Source organism: Pteronotus mesoamericanus, unplaced genomic scaffold (genome assembly GCF_021234165.1).
Source record: "Pteronotus mesoamericanus isolate MK-2021 breed Mesoamerican mustached bat unplaced genomic scaffold, CSHL_Meso_final contig_182, whole genome shotgun sequence".
In the NCBI taxonomy this organism is placed as follows: domain Eukaryota; kingdom Metazoa; phylum Chordata; class Mammalia; order Chiroptera; family Mormoopidae; genus Pteronotus; species Pteronotus mesoamericanus.
Genome location: NW_026555078.1, coordinates 5466281 through 5486143, shown reverse-complemented (window position 1 = coordinate 5486143; position 19863 = coordinate 5466281). Strand labels below are relative to the sequence as shown.

Here is a 19863-nt window from a genome sequence, read left to right as displayed (position 1 = left end):
TTCTAAAACCAGATGTATAGTGTGGCGGTTAAAATTGCAGTGATGTAATGGTATACAGGACCTAAGGGGGAAAAAAGCTCTGATTATGGCATTTTCCAATTCCCATAGTGTAAACACTCTCACCATGGCTAATTTCAAACTACCAATGGTTTAACAACCAGAATGCAAAATGCTTGAAGGTTTACTAATGAGTGCTCAAAGCGCTAACAGCAGGCTCTAGCAGACCACAGAAAATGCGATGTTAGCTAAAGCAAAATATTTAGTAGTTTTCTATACTGATTTTTCATTCCAAAAAAGCATATGTTGGGCACAGTAAGACTCACTGAACATCAGATGTCTGGATTTTTCGTAACATTAATGACTAATCAAAATATTATTTAATTCAATCTGTCTGCCTATCTACCTATTGCCTTAAAGTATTCATACAAAACCGAACTCAAAACGTGCAACAAAAGACTACACGTTTGAGGTAAAATTAATTGTAGAAAATTTAATTTTTCTTATTTAAAAGTACTTCTGCATCTTTTCAATTATTTTACCATAAAACCTTTAAGAAATTTTCTCATATAAGTAGAAGATGAAAATGATCGATTGTCCGGCGACCCCCCCTCGTAGCCTCCTGTGTAAGTCCCCGTGAGCGGTGACAGGAGACACTTAGGCCGACAGGCAGCGCCCATTCACACAATCATTTTTGCTCCTGATCTACAAAATAGCTTTCAAATATCGTGCGGTTCAAATTCTTCAAAAATGCTTTTATGCCACAGGGTCCAGATCACAGGAAGTGATGATGAAATAAGAGGGAAAGAACAGGAATAGAAGGAACAGCAAAGTGCCGACAGATTCAAACCCTTTTCCAAAGCGCCCCTGCTGTTTCTCATGCAGTTCTCATAAACCACAAACCACTTAACCTATGTAAGAACGACATCACGTATAAGGTAAGATAATTATAGAAAAAAAGCAAACCCTACTGAGTTCCCAGTTCTCCCTCTTATTCACTTCCGTCACGGTCACCAGATAGGGAGTTTCCACTGGCACATGTCCATCCTCACTGTGAATTTCCAAAGAAATTGGATACTGTGTAACTGGAAACTTGAAACGAGGAACCTACAATGCAAATTCCAAGGATGGATGTAAATTTGGAAAAGACAATACTAATTTGATTTCCTAGCAAAGAGTGCATAGCTACGTTCCCAAAAGTTTGGCTTCTCGAAATGAAATGGGCTACTTAGGGGTTCTGACAATAAAAATCTGTCTTACAGCAGAATCAATGTGAACTCCAAAAGCGATAGACAAACACTGTGCTAACAAAATTTGTAACTTTCTATGGGCCTCTTCCACAGGAATTTACTATGAAGATATGCAAACCTTTTTAGCTACCCCATATCCCATAAGGCACTCATGACCTGGATTCTGCCCTGACCCCGCCTGCCTCTCTCCTTGCTGGTCATGACCTTTCAGCCATACTCTCTAAACTCAGGCTCTGGAGTCAGAGCTCAAATCTAACTCCATCACATATGAGCGATGTGATCTTTGGCAAATTACCTGGCTCCAAATGGAATCACGGAGAAGGCTTAGAGAAGGGTTTAGTAGGTAGTAAATGCTTAAGAAATATTACTGTAATTCAGCAAGGGGAGAGGGTTGACAGGTATGGAATAACAACACTCACAATTTACTGTAACTCTATGCCCAATATTGTAGTAAGTGATCTTATTTTTACAGGTAAAGATAAATTACATAATATAATGCTATATATAGCTTATATGGCATTTGAAGTAGACCTACTGGAAAGTCATACCAAGTACATACTTAATTTGGCTAACGCAAACCCCAACATGCTACACCTTTGAGTGTTCTGAGACTGACAGGAGGAAATATTTCATATAATCTGTTCTCTTCACCAACATATTATATTGTCTTGTATTTTGTCACAACTACTAGGCTAAACTTCTTGATGATAGGATTTCGACTTCTATTATCCCAGAACCTGATGTACATTAGATAGTAAATGTTTTTGAGTGAATCAGTATTCACCATAATGTAGTGGAGTGCTTGACAAGTTACAAACTGCTTTCATGCATATGTGAGAGGGTATCTTTATAAGAAACTGTGAAATGGACAAGCAGTACAGATATTATTCTATCTTACAGATGATGTTAACTAACTTGTCTGGGAACACTTAACTCCAGATCTTTTTAGCTCTGTATCATCTTTAGTTCTATGCCATAATAAGACATTATTTATCTCTTAGTTTCCGTCCTTAACCAAAATACACATTTCAGAATCTATTTGATATGAAAGTACTCTGTCTTCAGGTCATTAAAAATGAACTCACCTTTTCTCTGCAATCTGAGAAAGCAACAGCATGTGAAAACTTCTGGTCATGTGTGCAATTGCACTCCTCCCGAGTAGACACATTAGCGCACTGTTTGAATTTTCCAGATTTCTGCAAACAGAATTAATAAATGTTGACTTTTCCCCTGTGGCAGAGTGTCTACACGCACATTTACATTGAGTAAATGCTCAAACAATATTTGTCCTCCGAATAAGTAAAATCCCTGAGAAAAGGGAACAAACCCATTAATAATAAAAGGAATGTATTTCTGAATTGTGTCTCCACACTTGGTGATTTGAATCCAAGTATCACTGAGCTGCTTGCCGGTTTATACGTTGTCATAGCTATCCTAGCGCGCATGAAGTGCTATCTCATGGTGGTTTTGATGTGCATTTCCCTAACAACAATATGGTGCAAAGTCACTGAGCCCTTCCCCATCGCTGTGCTTTGTGCACGGTGCTTCCTCCTCCCAGATGCCGTTTGTGTCCCCTCCACCCTGGCCTGCTCTCTGCCATCTTCCCTGGTTTGGTTAACTCCTACTCATCTCTCAGTGTGACTCCCTTGGACTGAATTGGGCATCTCTGCTCCACAGTCATATTGTGCGTTTTATGTCTGTCTCTATTACATGTCTGTCTGAAACTTTAGGGTAAGCGAGGATCAACCAGGAGATTTTTTAAAAGTTCAGATTTCAGGACCACATTCCATGGTTTCCGATTCAGTAACTATTAGTGAGAACGTGATGTCGTAGAAATAGTCCCAGGTAATTTTTGTTCCGGTTCTGCAGGGCCTTGCTGTTCACAGACACTGCACTGGATAACGCTATTTAGTTTGTATAACTTTTTAATTTAATGCCTGTTCTCCCGCATTAGAGTGAAGATTCATGAAGATACCATGCTTATCATGTTCATTGCTGTGTCCTCAGAGAACGTCTGTACCGTGCCTGATAACACCGGCAATGCTGAAATGAACAGTTGTTGAATTTCAAAAGATGCATTAAAAACTCTCATCTACTTAGGGGTATATTAGTTATATTTCCTATTCAACTCTCCCCCAAAAAACCCTGAAAAAAACCCCTAAAGATTTCCATGTAAATACAGTAAAGTCATATTTTCATACAGGAGGCTTGGCTCTAGTGACACAACCAGGTTTATCTTTGTGAGAAACTGGAATCGAAGAACTTAGCATTATAGTTGCTCACTGCCCAGAGCAGAGCTTCTTTCCTTGAAATCCAAGATTCAAGAGGTCGACCTCCTCGTGTTGTGTATGTGTGTAACCAAATGTGTGTAAATGTGTATTATTAGTTTGTTCAACTATTTTTAAGCACTCCCCATGCCTGGCACTGTTCTTGGTACTAAAGATAGAGTAGAGAACAAAATAGATTTTCTTTAAAAAACCCTGACTTCTTTAGCTTACCTTTTTATGAAATACAATAAATAAAATAAACAAGTAAAATATGCAAAACTATAATAATTGCAATAAGGACAAATTAGGCAGGGAAGGTGGATGGCGGGGGGGTGGGTGGGTAATCGTGGAGACGGGAATTGCAATCCGAAATAAAGGGGTTAAGGAAGGCCTCGCAACAAACGTAACATTTAAGCAAAAACCTAAGGACGGTGATGAAGTGCGCCGTGCCACAGTGCGTGGAAGAGCATTCCAGACGGAGTTCTTGAAACTGCAAAGGCCCTGAGGTAGAAACATGCCTGTCACATGAGAGGAACAGCAACGGGGCCTGTGTGGCTGGACCAGGCTGACCTGGGCAACATCAGGTTAGATGCGGAGCCAAAGCCAAATCAAGGGGGACCTTGCAAACCACTGTGAGAATTTGGTTTTTACTCAGACTGAGATGGAAAGACAGTGGAGAAGTTTAAACAAAAGAAACAATTTTATGTCATTGTGTGTGTATGTGCATGCATGTCCATGAATGGATACGAATGTCTGTTTATACACGTATATAGAGGCAGGTAAGTGCGTTTTTTTGGAGACAGATTCCATAGGCATCTGTGAAGTTTCCTCAAGAAGCTACCCCATAATGTACTCTTTCTCTGTTCTCTACTTAGCTCCCTCCACGCTCCGGAGAGCAGAGTGCTGCTGGGCTCCTTCCTAGGCAGGACCTTGGCAGGAGTTTGAGTGTGCTTCTGTTGGAGCAAACACTCCTCTTTCCTTTGGACACCATCCTTCTCCAGGGCTAGAGGTGTGAGATGGGTCTAGGGGCTCTTTTTATTCGAGAAAAAATGCTTTCACCCCCTATATCCCATTTGAAATCCAAATGGCAGCCAGGGAGGGGTTAGGAGTAAAGTACCCATTAGACTTCTTGATTCCAAAACCATAACCAGGAATAGCAGTAGAACGAGAGGGACTAAACTAGTAGTTGGAGGAACGGGTAGCAACAGCAGTAGCAATCATCATCGTCGTCATCATCATCACCACTATGACCACCGCCATCATCATCACCGCCATCACCACCACCACCGCCATCACCATCACAACCATCATCATCACCATCATCACCACCACCATCACCATCACAACCATCATCATCACCGCCATCACCACCACCACCGCCATCACCATCACAACTATCATCATCACCATCATCACCACCACCATCACCATCACAACCATCATCATCACCGCCATCACCACCAGCAGCAGCATCATCACCAACAAGGGCAGAGGGAACATTACACTAAATGCTACTTCTCATTGAATCCCTGTAGCTACTTCCAGCTGTAATTTTCCTCAATGATTTCTTGAATTCAAATAAATACTAGTTTATTTGTAGAAAAATGATTTACCTTTGACTTGTGAAATAGATTTCTTGGTATGGGCTTGCTAGGATCTGCATGATAAAAATGATCTGTAAGTGGAATGGCAATCCCCATATTAGATGGAGGCCTGTAGTTTATCTGCAGGTGATTAAACAAAAATATATGTCATTATTTACTATGTCTTCAATGCAAATATCTTGACTTTCCAGAAAAGCACTTTCAGAAAATATTTTGCTTTTAGCTCCAGGTATTAAAGTAAATTTCTATTCACCCTATGCTCCCAAACCAATATTTTCTGGAATTTCAGCAACCTCAATCCATGCTAATATAACTTGGATCTTGTAAATAAGTGAAAACCTTTTGAGTGCCTAAAATAGTGGTCATAAAGTCAATGCAAAAAATGTTTAAAAACCTTATAAAAAGTTCTAGTGACATATTTAGTCACTAGATTCTTCAAGTTTTGTTATTTGGCTTTTTTTTTTTTTTGCTACAAGGAAATTAATAGTAATTAATTAGTTAACAGAGTAATAATTTCTATTTTAAAAAGTCACAGATTTTGACAAGGCAAAAATTAAAATAGCTACTACATTGAAATGGGGCCAGTAATGTTAGCTCAGGACAGGTCAACATAGGGGCAAATAACTTCATATATTACAAAAGCCCATGATTATGCCACCATTTATATACATAATGATATTAATAATGATGAAACTAAGTTACCAAGAAAAATCATTATTTCAGAAACTCTTTACATTTTAGAAATAAGTCATTGTCACATCCTTGAACTAACATAGGGACTAAAAAATAACTGGAGTGTTTTGAGTATCTTAGGAAAGAAATGCTAAGATCGAATGGCTAGCTAATCACACAAAAGTACTAAGTACATCACTGGTACCCTTAAAACAATCTGCTCAGGTTTTGTTTGTTTGCTTTTTTTTGTTTTATTACCGGCAAAGTTTTGATCATATTAAAACCCTGGCTGTCTTTGTGAACTCCACTGATCCAGTCTTCCAACGGGATAACTTTGCTGGGAATGTGATGCATGGATTTGAGGTAACTGCAGCTGCTTTTCAATGTTGGCACGAATGTTGTCACAAAGCAGTCCGTTGATGCTTTCCAGGCGACAAATGCCAGTGAAGTCGTTCCCTGGAAATATCCAAATTAGGAAGGTTATTTCAAGTAACTGTTCCAGGATGCACTGCGTCCCCACGAAATTCATATGCTGGTAGCTTAACCTCGAGTATCTCCGAGTGTGGCTGCGTTTGGGGATAGGGTCTTTAAAGAGGCAACTGAGCTAAAATGAGGTCGCTAGGGTAGGCCCTAATTTCATATGATGGGTGTCCTTACAGCAAGAGGAAATGTGAACACAGGCACACACGGAGGGAGGATGATGTGAAGACACAGGCAAGAGGCAAGGAAAGGGGCCCAGAAACCAACCCCACCGACACCTTGATCTTGAACTTCTAGCCTCTAGAACTGTGAGAAAATAAATTTCTCTTGTTTAAAGCCTCCCAGTCTGTGGTATATTTTTTTGTAATGGCAGCCTGAGCAAAATAACCCAGTAACCAATGAAAGAATATAGAAAAAGAAAAGAAATGGAAAAAGAACATTCATAGAAACAGAAATAGAGTGATAAGTTTGACATAAATATCTGTTTGAGAATAAATCATAATAGAAAACACATTCTTTTCCAGGAAGACATACATTCCTATCTAACTGGACATGAGCAACACTTGGAAATACGCAAGAATCAGGAAGGGCTTATTAAATAAACACCGTAGTCACATCCTGCTCACATCGACGGGGCCCCCCGCCCTCACTGCCGGGCACCTGGACATGTGCTTTGATGACATGAAGACCATAACTTCTATTGGCACACACTCTGAAAAGAAGTTATTCCATTAACAATCGCTGTATCTCACAAAGCTCTGTTTTTAGTGGGATTCATGCACAATCCAAGTATTTGAAATTGGAACAATATTAAACATGCAACAAAACCCGACAAATTCTGTTTGAAATTTTAAAGTATTTTTTTGAATTTTTAGAGAACAGAAATACTAATAACTCTAGTGGCATAGTAAACTGTGGTAGGGGGAGCTTTACTTCTATTCCCATATTCTATAGCCATTAAAAATGGTGCATTTTAAATACATTTTTGCCAAAATATAGTGAACCACAATCCACGTAGGGTTATACTCTTAAAGGATATTTGGGGTGGAGGGGAAGCGCAAGTCCAACAAGAAACAAGGAAGCAAACAGCAAAAGTTAGGAGGCTGGACATTCTACAGCACAGCTGACCCAATTTCTACAATTCAATGGCAGGAAAATAAAATGGAATAGTACCTTTCAACTAAAAGAGACGTAAGAGATAAAATAATCACATACTGTGTGAATCTTGTTTGGATCCCAATTCAAAGAAATCAGCTACAAAACATTTTTAGAAAGCTGGGGAAATTTGATTATAGACTGAGATTTACAGGACTTACAAGTTTCAAACCCAAAATTTAGTTTAAAAAGTTTTAGGGATGATAATGGCATTGTGACTGTATGAGAGGTCATACTAACACTCTTAGAGGTGCAGACTGAAGCACGTAGGGATGAAACGGCAGGATGAAACGGCTATGCATTTAAGAATGTCAGGACATAAACAAAAAATTGAACAGGGATGATAAAACAAAAATAACAACATCTTGACTATTATTTAATTCAAGTGTAATAGAGATAGGGAAATTCTACTTTTGTCTCTATTTTAAAGTCTTCATGATAAAAAAAAACTTTAGAATATGTAGAAAAGAATGTATTGACTTGAAAGGATTGAAACATATAGTTAAGTGGAAGGAGCAAATATTTTTAAGGGTACATAGAACATTCTTCCAGCTTTATGGGAAAAATAGGAAAATACTGTAAGTTCTCAGTGACTGGGCATTTTCTATGTTTCAGATGTCCTACTTGAATTATCACATTTAATTCTTAAAACAACTGTATGTGGTAGGTATTATTATTATCAGCTCCATTTTTATAGGTAAGGAAACTAACCACAGTAAAGTAACTGTCCCAAGTTCACATTGAAAGTACCAGAAATGAGACCTAACTCAGCTAGTCTTTAACAGAGATCACTCTCTTTTAACCCCTAACCCTAACCGTAGCCCTAACCTTACAGGTTTCCCTCAGCTTATATTCTAACTTTTCTATAATTAGTTGATTTTTTTTTGTAATTAGAGAAAATCTTACTTGCAGTAAAGCATTGCTAGCTACAGTAATTTCCATTATGTAACTATCAGCTTCATCAAAAGAGCCTTCAGCTTTAACGTCCAACACAGTTGGGTTTCCAACAATTATTTTCAGTAGTGGTATTGCAGGTTTTTGAACACCTACAGAAACAAGGCAAATGGTTAATGGCGAATCACAAAAATTTTAAACAATTTAATAACAATTGGCTAATCAGGATTCTAGAACATCTAAGAATCTCTCATGAAGACTCTGTAATGCCTGTGAATACAGTTAGGAATTTATGTAGAGTTAATTTTAATAGTTACTAGAAAAATATAACTTTGCAAATATTTTCTCCAAATTTCTCACAAAAATACTGCTCCACTCCACCCCTTATTTCCTCAGCCAGGTTCTCAAGTGCACATAAAGGTCACTTGGTTGGCACTGGTCACACTGAGCTGGATAGCTCAGCCAACTCAGTTTAGAAGGCTAGTTTAAAGGGCTGTCAGTCAATTGTTATCCAGAGAAAACTTGTAGGCAATTAACATAATATGTCACCAGGGCAATTCGTGCCTGCAAGGCGACCTGTGTGCAATCTTTCCATGCTGAGAAATTTAAAGGAAATGGAGTTTTGAAACACTGTGTGGCCTAATAGCCATCTTTACTAATGAGTAAATCAGGAATGAGAAGTAAGAAATGATTTGCCTGAAGTTGCATCTGAAGTTTCCCTTAAACCAAAGTGATCTGGCCAGTGCTTCCTAAACTGTAACCAGGGATTCTGTTAAAATGCACATTCTGATTTAGCAGGTCTGAAGAGGGGGCTGATGTTCCACATTCCACCCCTCCCCAGCCTTACTGAGGTAAATTGATCATCAAATTGTATTTTTTAAAGTGTATAATACAATGATTTGTGATATGTATACGTTGTGAAATGATTACCACAACTAACATATTCACCACCTCACATATCGTTATCTTTTGTGTGTGTGGTGAGAATGCTTGAAATCTACGTTTTTAGCAAATTTCAAATACATAATGCAGTACTATTAACTACAATCACCACGCAGTACATAACATCCCCAGAACTTATTCATTTTATAACTAGCTATTTGTACCCTTTGATCAACATCTGCTGATGTTCCCTCCCTGGCAACTAGAATCTACTCTCTGGTTCTAAGAGCTAGGCTTTTTTTTGTTTGTTTGTTTAGATTCCACATATGAGTGATAACCATGCAGTACTTGTCTTTCCCCATGTGCCTTATTTCACTTAGCACGATGTCCTCCTGGTTCACCCATGTTGTTGCAAATGTCAGGATTTGCTTCTTTTTTATGGCTGGACAGTGTTCCATTGTGTATATGCACTGCATCTTCTTTACCATTCATCTGTCAATGGACACATGTTGTTTCCATATCTTGGCTATTGTGAGTAATACTGCAATTAACATAGGAGTGCAGTTATCTCATTGAGAAACTGATTTCATTTCCCTCAGATATATACCCGAAAGTGAGATCACTGGATCATATAGTGGTTCCATTTCTAATTTTTTGAGGAACTTCCATACTGTTTTCCACAGTGGCTGGATCAATATACATTCCTACTAACAGTGCAGAAGGGTTCCCCTTTCTCCACAGCCTCCCCAACTTTTGTTATCTCTTATCTTTTTGATAATAGCCATCTGACAGCTATGAGGTGATGCCTTGTAGTGGTTTTCATTTGCATTTCTCCGATGGTAAGAAATATCGAACACCTTTTTATGTACCCTCTTGGCCATTTGTGACTTCTTTGGGAAAATATTCAGGTTCTTTGCTCGTTTTTTAATTAAATTTTTGGTCCCTTTTTTTTTTTTTTGGCTATTCAATTGTATGAGTTCCTTATATTTTAGCTACTAACCCCTTCTCAGGTATCTAGTTTGCAAATATTTGCTCCCATTGCCTTTTCATTTTGTTGATTGGCATTTATTAATTTATTTATTTTTATTGTTGTTGGGCAGAAGCTTTTCAGTTTGCTGTAGTCCCGCTTGTTTACTTTCGCTTTTGTTGCCTGTGCTTTGGGTGCCATTTAAAAAAATAAAAATCATTGCCAAGACCAATGTCATGGAGCTTTTTCCTTGTGTTTTCTACTAGGAATGTTATGCTTTCAAGTCTTACATTTAGTCTTTAACCCATTTTTAGTTAATTTTTGTGAGTGATGTAAGATAAGTGTCCAGTTTCATTCATGTGATTATCCAGTCACCCAGCTCTTAATAAAGAGATTATCCTTTCTCTATGGTGTGTTCCTGGCTTCCTAGTCAAAGCTTGGCTGACCAGCCCTGGCTGGGTGACTCAGCTGGTTGGAGCATTATCCTATAGACCAAAAGGTTGCAGGTTTGCTCCCTAGTCAGGGCACATACCTAGGTTGCAGGTTTGATTCCCGGTCAGGGTGCACATGGGAAGCAACCAATCTATGTTTCTCTCTCAAATTGATGTTCCTTTTCTCTCTCTGTCTCTCTCAAATCAATAAAAAAAATCCTCGAGTGAGGCTGAAAAAAAAAATTAGCTCACTAGATACGAATGAATTTATTTCTGGGCTCTATTCTGCTCCATTGGTCTGCCTGTTTTTGTGTCAGTATGTTTTGATTAACATAGCTTTGTAGTACAGTTTAAATCAGGAAGTGTGATGCTTCCAGCTTTGTTCTTTCTCAAGATTGCTTTGGATATTCAGAGTTTCTAATGTGATATACCATATTAACAGAATAAAGAATAAAAATTATTTACCATCTCAATAAATGCAGAAAAAGCATTTGACAAAATTCAACATCTATTCATGAAAAACACTCTCAGCAAATTAGGTATAGAAGGAATGTACCTCAACATAATAAAGGCCATTAATGACAAGCTCATAGTTAACATCATATTCAAACCCATAGCTAACATCATACTCACATGTCCTCATACTGACCACATTCATTATAATCAAAGCTTAAAGCTTTTCCTCTAAAATAGGGAACAAGACAAGGATATCAACTCTTGCCACCTCTGCTCAACATAGAACAGGAAGTTCTGCCCAGAGCAATTTGGCAAGAAAAATAAGTAAAAGACTTCCAAATCAGAAAGGAAGAAGTAAAATTGCCTCTGTTTTTGCAGATGACAGGCTTTTACATACAGGAAACCCTAACAACTTTACCAAAAAACTGTTAGAAGAAAGAAGGTCAGTAACGTTCTAGGATACAAAAATCAATATACAAAATCAGTTGTATCCCTAAACACTAGCAATGAACTATCTGAAAGAGAAATTAAGAAAGCAATCCCATTCATAATAACACCCCCCAAAAATAAAATAAAATGCCTAGGAATAAGTTTAAAAAAGGAGGTGAAAGGCCTGTACACTGAAAACTCTAAAACATCAGTGAAAGGTAGTGAAAAAGACACAGTGAGTACAAAAGTATCCCACTGTGATACTGTGATTTAGAACAGGAAATACGTGTTTGGTCTTCTGTCTCACTTCTGGCACAGAGCTCTCAAAACTCTTGGAATTTCCTACGTGATGAGAGCAACAAAGCTGCCTTTTGCTATGTTAATAAGGTGACTTTTGGGTCACACCTTATGACAGGAGCTACTTGCCAGGTTGGAATTTTCAGTCCCTGCTCCCACCCCACACCCAGGATGGATCGATCCAATGGCCAAAGGTTTAATTAATTATGCTTATGTAACCAAGCCTCCATGGAAATCCAAAAGGACCGGGTTCAGAGAGTCCTGGGTCAGGGAACTCATGGAGGAGCCGGGGCAGGGGGGAGGGGGTAGCGTGCCCGAGGAGGGCATGGGAGCTCTGCGCGCTTTCTCAATGTTTTGACCTATACGGCTCTTCCTTCTGGATGTTCACCTGTATCCCTAATCATAGCCTTTTATAATAAACTAGTAGTCCGGTAACTAACATGTTCCTTGGAGATCTGTGAGCTGCTCTAGCAAATTAAAGGAACCCAGGGAAGAGGCCAGGAGAACCTCCAACCTGTAGCCACTCCGTCCGAAGCACAGGTTACAATCTGAGCTTGCAACTGCTGTCTGAAGTCGGGTTGGCAGTTTGGGGGGCTGAACCCTGGTGGAATTTGATGCTGTTTCTGGAAAGATAGTGTCAGAATTGAGATAAATTGTAGGACAGCCAGCTGGTGTCCAGAGCCTTGTTTGTCGGTATGGGGAGACCTCCCTCACAGGAACTGGGTCTAAGAACCGATTCGCCCACATTTAAGGATGGTAAGAACTGATATTGCTAAAATGTCCGTATTACCAAAAGCAGTCTACAGAGTCAGTGCAATTCCTATCAAAAGTCCAATCGAGTTTTTCACAGAAATAGGAAAAACAGCCCTAAAATTCAAATGGAATCTCGGAAGACCCTGAATTTCTAATAAGCACCCAGACGAGGCTGATACAGCTGACCCAGGGACCACCGATTGAGAGACACAGGAGAGGCTTTTCTTCACAAGAAGGCAACTGGGTTAATTTGCTGATTACTGTTTACTTCCATCAGACTCAATGAGTAAAGCTGATTGCACCATTTAACAACAATTTGGCATATTTTAAAGCTAAAATAATTAGGACACTGTGGGATTTGGGCTGGAATATAAAGAGAGAGAGGAACAGAATTTTAAGACCTAGAAGTGGTAAAAAACAATAGGTAAACTGCATGTTAAGATAAAGTTGTATTTTGAAATCAGTGAAGAAAGGATACACTATTCAATAAGCCATCTCAGAACAACTCGCTAACCACCTACAATACACCAAAACAAATCTAGATAAATTAAAGAATTAAATGGAAAGTTAAAATCATAAAATTGAAACTCTAAAATTACTTGAAGGAAATATGGACAGTTAGAATTATAATCAATGAAATAGAACTCTAAGAGTTTCAGAAAGAAGTTTTTCCAGATGTTTAGTACACGATATGATGAAAATCGAAATAGATGTCTTCCACTGTTTTTCAAAGCCCATCGTTTTCATTTATATGAATTATAGTTGGTTCCATTTTTCAAGTAAGCTTCTTTTAAAAATGGTGCTTTTCCTTTTATTATGGCTCATATGTCCTTTTTTTAAATCTAGGAGTTTTACGTATGCTTATTTTTAGTGTCTTTCTGATTTTTCTATCATCTCAGGTTCTAAGAGGTTAAAATTTCCTATTTCTTGTGCCTGCCGACCCTCCCTCCTGCTGGGCCATGTCCCTGCAGAGTTTTCAAACTGTTTTCGTTGAGTCATGTTTAACGAAGACCGATCTTTCCCCATGGAAGCCCCTGTTACCGGGGCTATGAAAATATTCCACTACGGGTTCCATGCGAGCTGCGGCTGGCGCTCTGGGATTACCTTTGTTTCTCAGCTCAAGGTTCCTGCGCCTGGTGGGTAGACTCTGGTGTCGCCCAGTCCTGGAGTTTGGGGTTTTTCCAGGAGATCCTTTTTCGCCACTTTGAGCGTCACAGAAGTGACCATCTCCCCAGCTCCATTTTTGGGTGGAATGGTATGTAGAGTTTTCTGAATCCCTTCTCTATAGATTAACAGTCTCAGTTCCAATTTCCTAACACAAAGTAGGATGGCCCAAAGCCACATCTCCTGCCAAGGCGTGGGCCTTAACATGCATCCCCGGCCTGTGCAGCCCATAGCTGAGCCCCATGTCCTTTGGGAAACCACACCCTGGCACATGTTTTGGCTTTGAGTTCCCTCTTCATTTCTGCTGGCAGACTTTTCTTTTCTTTCTCTCCCTTCCTTCTCTTTCCCTCCTCTGTTTCTAGCTCAGTTAATTACTAAATTAAAAAAATTTTTTTCAAGGATGCCATTTCTCCATCATTGTTAATGTTTCATCATTACTTCTGTAATAAATAAATGCTGGAAAATGGAGAAAAGTAAAGAATTTTATTTAGAAGCCATTGCTGGGCTTTAAAACAAACACTTGAAATAATTATAATAATCCAAACCTTATTTTCCTCATTTGTAAAATGATAATTATAGTCTACCTTTTAGGGTTGTTATAAACGTTACATTAAAAAATGTATGAAAAAATCATTGAATACAGAGCCTCACACATAGTAAGTGCTCAATAATTAGAAGCTAATACTGTTATAAGTAGAAAGCCGGCTGCTATGGAAACGAAAGATATGTCAAAGAGTATATTTCACATGCAGTGTAAACAAAAACATTTCTTTTTGATGTTTCCTGATAAAAATAAACTTACCTTTTATATGAGGTTTGACCTTCACTTTTAAAGCCTGAGATTTCCCCAGATCAACATATTTCAGGACGTTGAGGGATAGTGAATTATCATACTGCTCAAACCAATAATTACATGGTTTTGCATATATTTCCCATATCCGTCCATTCCTTTGCCCAAAGTCGTACAGGAACCAGGAGTCTTTTACAAAAGTCATACCGGTGGGTACTCTTCTAGGCATGGTAGCCTTAGCTAAAGCATTCTTATCGTCCACGATGCTTACGATCAGGAAGCTGCTGTAACCAGGGATCACCACGGTCTTCTCTATGTCTGAATCTTGGAATGACGACACAGCACCTGGAGCTAAAACGGGAGTGATTTGATATAAAATAAAACAGCCAGGGTTCTCCAAGCAGACTGGTGGACTTCATCTGCGAACACTCCATTGGAGTGTTTAAGCTCTGGTCTTCACCATAAAACACATCTGCCAGATTTCAGGTTACACATCAAATTAATTTATAGAAAGTGTGTCACAAATACGTCAAACACAAATCTGTATTAACCCTTTACTATGAAATGTATTCTATAAAATTATCAGTAGAAAAGAAAAAAAAACATGTAGGGCTAACTTATTATAAGAAAGCGGATTTCTTCACTATAAAACTGCCAAGAGCCTTAATAACTTAGCATCTTTATCATGATTCTCCCATAGAAGGAGGATGTAGCCAGTGTTTTCCCAGTACCTAACATCTGCCTGTTCCACAGAAGGTGCTCGACAAATATTTGTTGAAGGCACGAATAACGGATTGTTTAAGGAGAGCATGAAGATTTAGAAGAAAAGGGGCCCTAGGGCAGGACCATAAGAAATACATACAAGGAGTGGAAAGAGTCCACAAAGCAGGCAAAGAAGCAGCGATTGGGGGAGGGCCTTTCGAGAACCCGAGGGACGTCAAAAGAAGGCTGTCTCACAGAGCGGGGAGGGTATCGCTAGCAAATGTTCCTTCTTTTTATTATCAAATGTTTGATAGGTCATGAAACAACAATACTTGCCTCATTCTGAAAAAATAAACAAAGAGAACCTCATAACTCCCTTTATTATGCATACATGCTTTAATTTCTCTGATTTTAGATACACCAACAAAATCCTTTCCTACATCCCCTGAGGGCCACGTAAGTTCTCACCTTCCCTCTGTAATGAAATTCCCTGAGATGCCTTACTCATGGTCTTCACCTTCTCTCCTAAACTGTTGAAGTTAATCCAGTTAGACTTTGGGTTCTACTACTCCACCCAGCAACAGCTTCTGTCAAAGTTACCAATGATTTTCACACAGATCCACTGGCCAGTTTTCTTTCCTCATCTTACCTGACCTATGGGCAGCATCTAAACATCTTTGCTTAGTTCTCCTCTGAGCAGACCTTCCAACCTCTTTTCCAGTTCTACCCCATCTCCTGGACCACTAATTGTTAGAACACCAAGGGTTAGACCTCAGCCATTCCCTTTCTATACCTACAGCCATTTTCCACGTGATCTCCCCTGGTCTCATAGTATTAACTATCATGTATGTGCTGACTGCTCAAATTTATCTCTCCAGCCCAGATGTTCTTTACTGAACACCAGACTCATCTTTCCAAATATCTACCTTATTTCTCCCCTTGGATGAGTAACAGGCATCTTAAATTATTTTTTTTTAATTTTATTTATTTTTTTTAGAGAGAGGTGAAGGGAGGAAGAAGGAGAGAGAGAGAAACATTGATGTGTAAGAGAAACATCTATTGGTTGCCTCTTGCATGCCCCCAACCAGGAACCTGGCCCACAACCCAGGCATGTGCCCTGACTGGGAATTGAACAAGTGACCTTTCTTTTCACAGGCCGATGCTCAATACACTGAGCCACACCAGTCAGAGCAGGCATCTTAAATTTAATATGACCCCTGGCCTGATCATTGTAATAGCCTCCTGAGTTCTCTGCTATCTTTCTTGTACTTTCTCTATCCCCTGCCCAGTCTGTCCTCAACACAGCAGCCAAAATGATCTTGTTAAACGCAAGTCCTATCTTGTCACTTTCTGCTCAAAACCCTCCCATGGCTTCCTATTTACTCAGAGTAAAACCCAAATTCTTACAATAAATTATACTAAGTTTTGGTATGTATTTATCATATAATCCTTTGAAATAGAAATATCCTACCTAATAGTGATTTAAAATTATTTTATCATGGAGGGCAAAGTCTGCACGGACTTCCTATTTTCTGCCATTTTTCTTGAAGACTGTTTAATACAAAAATAACATCACAGGAATAAATAACAGGTACCAGTATTGATGTAATATCAATGAACTTATAGCTTGGTTTTATTATATTAGAAATACAAAATTCCTCCAGAAACCTACATAGATGAATATTTCTGGAGGTTGCCAATTGGACTAAATTTGAAGTCTACTGTTCTATAAATGAGCCTGAACCCTTCTTAAAAGATAACTTTTCATCCTTACTAGCCATAAGAGCTATAGTATATCATTTCACTTACTTTGTGTTTGAAGAGTAAGTTTAAAGAAGGCTCCGTCTTGCTTAATGGAAAGGGAACTAGACAAACAAGGGCTCTCACGCACATCTTCTATTTCAAAAGGTTCTATTATTTCGGCAAAAACAGCAGACAAAAATCCTTCAGAAGTGCTATGTTGCAGTATCTTTCTTATGTAGGCCTTTCCACTTTTCCTAAACAAACCAACACACGTGAAGGAATTTGGGTAAAACTGTGGCTTACATGAGCAAGTTTATGAACATGTAAGTTACAAACAAAATGTACCACACAAATGGCTAACAAAAGAACATTTGGTTAGTATTTCTTCAACCTCATTAGCTAATCAATTAAATGCCAGTTACAGCAATTGGAGACAAGTTTTCACCTATCAAATTAGCAAAGGTTTTTAAATGACAGCGTTCAGGAGTGAGCAGAGAAAGGCATTCATCTGCTACTGATGGGGATTAGAAATTGGTGCAGACTTCCCAGAAAGCAATTTGATATTATTCATTAAGAGCTATAGCATTATTTGTTTCTCTTCTGATTCCATAAGTCTACTACTGATAAGGCTTCACCTCAAGGAAGTAACTTGAAACATGGGGGTGCGGGGTAGGGGGCATCTCTCTACATAAAGATGTCCATCACAGCATTATGATAAAAGTTAGAAATAAGAATTACCAACAATAGGAAAATTAAGTAGATGTTAATACATGATCTACTTAACAAAAATGCAACTGTTAAGCTGGTATTTACAGAGTTGTTAATTACATAGAGAAAATGGTCTTATTACAATGTCTAACTGAAAGAAACAAGGTGAAGAAGCAACGTCAACTCAACCTCAGGGCAGAGGCTAATAAACACTATTAGAGGGAAGTATAAAATAGTAACCCTCTACCCCCGACGGGGGGTCGGGATGCTGTCTTGAGCCTAAAATTCTAAGGGAATGAAGTAGCATTGTCTTATTCCTAGAAGAAGAGTAAGAAATGTCCACCCAGTATGCAATGGCAGACGTAAGGAAGAATTTGGCTGCAAGGGGTTATTTCTTTTTTGTCTTTTTTTTTCCAATTTTCTATTCAAACTTCTTTATCAGTCTTTATTAAGCAGTACATGTGCACTAAATTCCATTTTAGAAGTTTCCATATGATTTTCACAGAAAAAAAGTTTGAAAACAACATTTAAATACAGCATGGTGTTCCACCACACCTTTCATCTTTACAGGGCTCAGCGAAGCCTACAAGTGAACTATGATTTAGATTGAACTCATGTGAAGATCTTTATGTTATCTCTGAAAATGAAAAGGATAGCTTTTTAAAACACATTTTATTGTTGTATACTATTATGGCAACTTCGGTACTGCGACACAGTCTATTTTGAGGGAAATTTATGATTTTTTTCCATGCAAAAATCTACACAAACTAGTCATTTCTATTAACAGTTGTCATTTTTTTTCGTTAATAAACTTGACACGCTCAATCTCACATTTAAATGCAAGAAGAAAGGCCAAGGAAAACCAGGAGGGGATGCTATTACTGTGTTATATAGTTAGAGAAATGCAGTGGGGTGGAGAGAAGACAAATGACAGCAATGAAAATGAAGAAGGACTAGAAACAGACCACTGCATACATGGAACTATGATATATCACAGGGTAACACTGCAGATCGGTGGGGACCCTTAGGGCAATTGATTATTATTAGAGAAATAAATAAATAAATCATATTCTCATTTCCCAATGCACACGTCAATTCTAGATAAATTAAAAACGTAAAAATAAATAGCAAAAGTTTGAAACTACTACCAGACACCAGAGGAGCATAGTTAAATAAGTTGTGGTGTGTTCATCAGAGTGAACTATAGGTGCATATATCAATATTGAGTAATTTATGAAGCATAAGAAAAATTTAAAAGCATGATGAAAAAAGGCACAGCACATGAGAAGGTCTACATAGCTACATAATACATGTAGCAAAACTAAATATATTTCGATATGTATGCATACGTTAGAGTTATAAAGAAAAAAAATGTTTTCAGTGTTCCCACAAAATGCAAGACAGTGCTCGTTCCTGGGGACTGGCATAGCCGTGGAGGTGGGACAGAGGCAGGAGGGAAAAGGAATGCTGCCCAGAACGATGGCCCGCTGCCGAAGGGAGAAGGGGGAAGGCACCCAGGAGAGCGGCAGAGGAACGCAGAGCTGTGGTGGTGATGGGCCTTCTAGTTGTCACCGGTTAGAAGAGCGGCATTGCCCTCTTTGAAGGATTCTGGAGGTCTCCATCAGGAAGGCCTCTCGCCCCCTCTACTGTCCTCCCTTCTTTCGCCCAAACTAGAAGGGCTAGAAACCTAAGCTATGACGGAGGAGGGTATGAACCAGAAAACAGTAAGAATGAGAGACACTCTACCTCCCTACCCTCTGGGCTTCCGAGTTTGGGTCAGGTTCCAAATACAGTTTGGGAAACAAATATGAATTGGTTAAGAGTATAAAGCTTTTTAAAACACTAGACAGGGATGGCATCATGTGATTATTACTTTTTTAAGTCAAGGAAATATTTATTTACTTTCTAAGAGAAAAGCTATACTTTTCACCTCATACTTCATCGAGAGGTAGACAGGAAATCAGTCCACAGAGGGGATTTCAGAAGGCACAGTAGGAAGAAAAACAAAGTTGGTTTCCCCAGCTTATGCAGTAGACAAGTGACACGTCTATCAGCCCAGTTACTCAGCTCATCCGAAGCCTTCTGTGCTTCGTCCTCTCCTGGACTAACATCCAAACTCCTTACCGGGACTCCAAAGGCGCTGCCCGACTTTCCTCCTTTGCTGATGACACTGAAGTCACCTGGTTGGTTTTTGTTGTTGTTTGATTTCTCAAACACATACC

The 19863-nt window shown here is 38.8% G+C and overlaps 1 protein-coding gene across 1 annotated transcript in view; it reads right to left on the bottom strand.

Moving 5' to 3' along the window:
* The window catches only part of CATSPERB (cation channel sperm associated auxiliary subunit beta), a 71616-nt gene that overhangs the window by 6120 nt on the left and 45633 nt on the right, over positions 1-19863 (bottom strand). Inside the window, exons 17-23 of the mRNA XM_054566976.1 lie at positions 17000-17187; positions 14501-14833; positions 8332-8471; positions 6049-6246; positions 5128-5238; positions 2333-2443; positions 969-1104 (exon numbers count right to left, since the gene is read on the bottom strand). Of these exons, the coding sequence (XP_054422951.1) occupies positions 969-1104; positions 2333-2443; positions 5128-5238; positions 6049-6246; positions 8332-8471; positions 14501-14833; positions 17000-17187 (1217 nt within the window). The remainder of the gene's footprint in view (positions 1-968; positions 1105-2332; positions 2444-5127; positions 5239-6048; positions 6247-8331; positions 8472-14500; positions 14834-16999; positions 17188-19863) is intronic.